Raw genomic sequence first — 6,557 nt, forward strand, 5'->3', positions numbered from 1 at the left:
CAGGAAGAATGCCAACTGGGCCAGGAAGACAAAGATGGCCAGAATGAACAAGACGCGCTCCCCACCCCCCAGCGTCACACTCAGCGGCCCTGCACCGACCACTGCCAAGGCTCCTACAGGCGACACGTAGATGAAGATCAGCTCCATATCCCCTTGCTCAAAGTCAAACGCCGACATGGAGAAGCTGGCCAACACACTTGTAACGGCCATAGCCAGGTGGAAGAAGAAGAGCCCACACGCCACCCACACCAGGAACGGGTCATTCCAGGTCTCACGCATGTCATGCATCAGCAACATGATCTTCTCCTTGATACTTAGGCCCTCGGTCGGAGGATGCACCTTATCTGGATTAATCTCGAACTGTGCGTGGAAACTGCTATCATCCAGCGACTTGACTGTCTCCAGGATACGCTCCGTGCCAGTGTCAGAGAAGGCGTTCTTGAGCTTGACCCCTGGCTCATTAACCGTCTCGTCATCGTTGATTGCCCTCGGCTTACTGCTGGGGCCAGCACTGGACAGGGTGATGGAGGACTGAGTGTTACCTACGTTAATTGTGCTGCTATTGTAATCCCCATCATGTGAGCTGGGTACCTTCGCATGTGCCGTATCATCTGCTGATTCGTCCATATCTCCGTTACTCAGCGAAGCCTTTCCCTGGTACAGAGAAGGCCGTCTACCAATGATCACCAACGCCGTTTCGGGTAATACAACGAAGGTACCTATAGCTAGCACACACACAGCTCCAATAAGTGATACCCAGACTATGCCGTAGTTCTCCAGAAACATACGTTTGATACCAATGCCAATAAGGCCACCCAATGCTCCACAAACGGTGTTCACGACATTAAAGACAGTGAAAGAAAAGGCCTGTGCCTTGTCATTACCGTCCCCGATGATGTCAGAGGTGATTGCGTTGAACAAAGATTGTAGTACGGTGCTATTACCCACGATGATGGAGGCGATATAGACCACCCATGTGTAACCCTCCAGTAGCGACATAAGTAAAAACACAATGAATGCAATGGTGAGTGCCCACAAGGCATAGAGCACCACTGGTTTCCTACCGTACACATCAGCAATGGACGCTAGAATGGGAATGGTGACTGTACTAGTAACCAGTTTTACACTTGTAGCAACTCCTACAATGTCCTGGCCTTGGTTTAACACATAACTTCTATCGCCACATAATTCCGACCCCGACCACAATGGCGACCCAGGCTCTATGCTGGGGTCAACAGGTGTGTCACAGGAGATGTTCGAGCGAACAAATGGCAGAACCAAATCGTTGCTAAGGATGACCAGGACCTGGCACACAGCACTGATAAATAGTACTCGTTTTAATCCACGGAGAGTGAGCGCAAGTATTCCCCACCACTCCTGCACCTTTGCAATCACAACCATCGTGTCAATCCTTTGATTCTCTTTCGTGATCGACTATATTATAATCTAGCCGTCTTCAATGACTAACAATCAATAAGATTGTCGAACAAAAGCCAGACGTGATACCATGTACCCAAATACTAATCCAAATACTAAGTTACGGATAGCAGCGAAAGCTATGTACTATACATCCCCCTTTCACGACTTGGACTCGTTTGTGTGCAAGAAATACCGCACAAATTGAGATCTATGTACAAACCGATTGCTGGGCCAACTACAGAGAGCACTGTGCTTTTCGTTCAATCCGCCAGAGGAGACTTTAAAAACCCCCTTTTTTTTTAAAACGTCAATCCGTTTAAACCATTTAAAAAAAAGGTGATTATTTCAAAGTTGCACGTACACGCAATGTGTGAACTTAAAAAATGTTTATTCAGGGTTAAAAAAAAACTGGACACCCTGCGAGATAGAAACTCAGGAAGCTTGAATATTTTCTTAACAAAAAAGGGCTCTGAACATGCACCCGTAGCAACAACCAGGGCCGTGTGTATATAGTTTTTAAATGTATATTTTAAATGCAGAACGCATTGATATATTTAAATTTACATACATAACAAGCGGTATAATATATATATAAAAAAGAAACATCTCAGTGGTCCAGACTCCCTGTTTTAAAATTAAAAAATAAGTGAACTTGTATCGGCTCAAGGACATGGAGTCAAGGAATTTTAATATAAAAACTACAGCACCATAAATATGTACAAACCTCTCTCTCAATCTCTCTACTGGTAAATAGAGAGTATTTAGAGACTCTAGTAAGTAGAGACTAGAGAGAGACTATCAGTGTATTTTTTCTAAACTGTTTTATAAAAGTCTCTTTTTTTTAACTGAATTGGAGTCAAATGTAGTTGACCAAATGATTTCCCCAAAATCAATTTTTGATTCGAGTCTCAATTTTTGACAGTCCACTGAGTCGGGAATAGGCGGTTTTTTTTCAGTAGCCCAACCCTATATAATAAAGCGGATATGTGCTATGGTGCACTCGCGTATAGATAACCGCCTCGCGACCCCAAGTTTGAAGGACCAGAGGTCCGAAAATATTTATCCGATCCTGGCGTTATTAGACACGGCAACGGACTCAGAATTTCCAGTAGATGATTATCACTCGGTTCAAATTTTCATATTGGTCTCCCAAAAAAATAGAAATGTCACTCAGCCCAAATTTTTGCCGTTTTCCCAAATCACGAGTTTTCGGTACTTGTAAATATATGTTTGTGTTCTATAACTCGACTGTAGAAAAATATTTTTTGTTTTTGTTAGTGGTCAATCTGTGTACGCAAATTTTTTATCTAATCCTACATATGAATGTTTATTATTATTATTCCATATTGAAGATAATATGAAAAGTGTACCAAAACAATTGGACACAGTGCCTCTTGCCACGATCAGACGCTTTATCAGAGGTTGCTATAGATATATAGACTGCTACGATCAAGGGCTCAATTACCACCTTGCTGAGTTTGCCAAGAAGAAACATACCTTTAATCGGAGGGTACCGGACTATATCTATGCGCAACTCACTGGCGAAGGTGCCGATTGATTGCAAAATGATATTTTTCTTTCGATTGATGCAAGTAATAAACTATGTGTAATAATGGTTTCGACTATGTATTTTTTAAAGTGTGGTGATTTTTTTGAAGTTTTCCGGATCAATGTGAGTGAAAAATGCATGACACAGGTAGAATTCGCCGGCACACAAGTATTTTGTGTCAGACCTGAAAATTTTGCCACAATCAAAATTTTGCCACCTCTTTTTATTCCAGTTTTGGACAGGTCTCACATTTTTTTCACGCAAAAAAATCGAGAAAAAGCGATTGTTTTGTATCTATAGGCGAGTGCACCATATGAGAGTTCGTGTGCGAGGGGTGTGTGTGTGTGTTTATGGAGTGAAAGAGTGACTGATTGAGTGAGTGTGGAGTGGGTGTTTGCGTTTGGGATGTGTGAGTTAGTGTGTGTGTGTCTGTGTGATACTGATTAAGCCTGTGTGAGATTGTGAAAATGTGTACACATCATGTATGTGTGGTGGTGTGTGTGTGTGTGTGTGTGTGTGTGTGTGTGTGTGTGTGTGTGTGTGTGTGTGTGTGTGTGTGTGTGTGTGCTGGTGATAGGGTATGTAGTCATGTACTGTCTGTACTCTTTATGGGTGTGTGGGGTGCTGTGGTCTGTGTGAGACATATTTATTATTTTGCCTCAATACGAACAAATAGACTACCTCTACGATTCTAAGCTTTCAGCCTAATTAGTAGAGTAGAGAGGGTCATAAAGAAAAAATTTAAAGACATGTTCTCCCAGTCAACACGTATCTCAATTTCGCACTTGAGATAAACACCTTATTGGTAAAGAAATGGACTATAGCTGGCTGATTATGACGGACCATTTCAGACATACAGGACAATCTTGGTACCCTCTTAAATTATTCAGTTGGCCAATGAGATGCTTGAAACGATTTGAATTTTATATGTCTTTAAAACACAAGGACGTCAAAAATTATTCCCCACCTTTGAAAAAAATGCTGTTAAAGAATCAATATACGTAATACGTTTGGAAATCGTGACATCATAAACGTAGTAGAAGCTGATTGGTGGTGCAGCCCGCCACATTTTGATTTTTTTGTAGTGTTGAACTGTTGATCAAACATAAATGCTTATCGACAGTGGAGGTGAAGCGTTTGGTTGTAAAATAACAGGATATTCGTCGGTTGAACTAGTCGTTTAAAACTGTGCTGTGTGCGAGTTGTGTAAGGAATTGAAGAATTGAATGAAGGTTCGATGGTCTTCTATCGCTACAACAGATAGTGAATTGAAACTGGAACTACCTCTATGTGCCCCTCCATATTTGAGCTTCCTACAGATGAGACATCGGGTACGGAAGGGGGCCAAGAGAAGGGGATGTGGAGGTATTTATCCGACAGTGTAAAAATAGCGGGTTCCTAATAGTAATTGCACAGTTAACGTATATCATAAACGTATAACGTATAAACGGTTATACTTATAATACTGGAATATGTTTAATGAATTGGACATGAACAAGAACTGAGATATTCAAGATTCTGAACTTGTGATAGTACTCAGTAGAGTATGGGACTCTACTATGGACAACTAGGTGGTTTTCCAAATATAGATTGGTCTTTCCACTGAAATTAGAATTGTACAAAAAACAGGAACGACACTAATCTGACACCTGAAAATAAAACTTTGGGAGTCTCTAATTAACGGGAGTACATGAGAGAGGGTCTCAGGCATGAAATGGTTGTTGGTACAAACCTATGGTATAATTCGATAAGAATCTCAAAGCAAGATAATCCACCGAGAAAAGGACAGGATCAGAGTTGTTAGAATTTAGGACAACATGGTTTTGATTCCTCCTAGCCAGCCAACTAGATGTGCCCGCCTATGCCTTATATGGGATGGAGAGCTAGGTACCAAGTGATGGGGTTTAGGTACAGATGTATACTGCACCGACTTGGTGTTTTGATTTTATTTTTGATTTTCTTAAGTTGGACTTAGAGATATTTTATTGGTTAGTTGATTAGGTGATTGCTTCGAGGCGTGAAATGGAAACTATGTGTCCAATAAAATGATATCTAGTCTTAGTAACTAAAACATAAATAAATCTAGACAGAAGTAATGAGTGATTAGAGCGAAGCATATAGAGAATAGTCTCAGTCTAAAATCCCCCAATCTTTTGGTCATTATCAAGGGCTGAAGTTAACCTTTTTTAGCATTTAACATTTTATCGTATTGACGTATTGTCTTATTAACGTAAACGTCTTGGTATCGTATAGTCAGCCTAGAGAAGGCCGACTTTTACATATTTTTAAGTTTAAAATACGCTATCGATATTATGACGAAAAGAAAAAATAATGCAGCGAATGTAGCTAAGGCTACAAACGTGAAAGGGCTTACTGTAGGCGATAAAAAGCAGAAAACACCCCCGCCACCATCAGTAGAAGCTGGTTGAGATCACGCAGGTACATCCGGCACCAACTCTGACTAAACGGAAACGTAAGAAGTTGGCTGACTCGGGTGTAGATGCATCCGGAGGTAATGTGACTACAGAGCCACAGAAGCCACCAGCAAAGAAGGCGAAATCTCGAAAGGGGATAAGCCGAGAAAACGCAATCCTCGGGAAATTTAACTTCAGAGGAAGTGCGACATGCACTGTAATCAGATGTATCATCCCCACCAGTGGACACACGTAGGCGAGATCTTACTTATCATATGATAGCAAGGGATAGGAGAGCCTTCCTGAAGGACTACCAACCAATGGTACATGAATTGAGACCTACTAAGCAGCGGAAGAAAAGGCAAGCCGCAGCATAGGACCAAAGTCATGGTGAATCAGGGAAGGATGACTCGGAGGATGAGCCAATAGCACAAACACTGTTGGGTCAACCCCAAATCAACGTATCGAAAGAACAACTGCGTTTCGTGGATATAGGTCCGGATGATGTGGACCATACACTTCACCATCAGGACGACGATTCGGACAGCAGGTTCGATTCACAATTCCTTCGCTTACCCAAAACACCACTCCGACCGGCTTGGCGACAGAACTTTGTGATATTCAGGAAAAGGGTCAACGAGAGTTTATCCGACAGCGGGTCAACAGGGCATGGATGTTTCGAAATACGTATGGAGCGTAATTTCCGGACGTAATGAAGACCAAACCGGATGGTACCATGTCACATAGGTATGTGATGAATGCAGCGGTAAGAACATTTGGGTATGGTTTGTTTAGGGATTCTAAATATTACAACCGGCTAATATCAATGAAAATTGCTTTTCCGTCAGTTTCAAAAGTAACTATCGAAGGTATTCGGAAATAGGAGAGATGGAAGTTTTACACACTTACTTTGGTACGCAATTCGGGATCTTCTTGGAGACATTCCCGACTTGAAATCAAACAATTTGGCACTCTATCATTGTAATATTTGGTCTATCAAGGCGATATTAACGCCTTTAACTTATTAAGCGTTTAGGTGAAGTCTAAACATCGTGAAATTTGAAGTAAGTAGACAAAATGAGTCCTTTGTATGCCTCGTGAAAACAGCAATACTCTGAGGGATTGGGAGGCTGAGACATTGCCTATATATAATCCTCTCAGTACTGTTTTCGCCG

At 41.6% G+C, this 6,557-nt stretch overlaps 1 protein-coding gene across 1 annotated transcript in view; it reads right to left on the minus strand.

Moving 5' to 3' along the window:
• SARC_08095 (hypothetical protein) overlaps positions 1-1,591 on the minus strand; it is a 2,295-nt gene extending 704 nt beyond the window's left edge. Inside the window, exon 1 of the mRNA XM_014297936.1 lies at positions 1-1,591. This exon is cut by the window's left edge and continues 704 nt beyond it. Coding sequence (XP_014153411.1) covers positions 1-1,401 — 1,401 coding nt within the window. The 5' untranslated portion in view covers positions 1,402-1,591.
• Between the last annotated feature and the right edge of the window lie 4,966 nt (positions 1,592-6,557).

This window comes from Sphaeroforma arctica, assembly GCF_001186125.1.
Source record: "Sphaeroforma arctica JP610 unplaced genomic scaffold supercont1.696, whole genome shotgun sequence".
Taxonomy (NCBI): domain Eukaryota; class Ichthyosporea; order Ichthyophonida; genus Sphaeroforma; species Sphaeroforma arctica.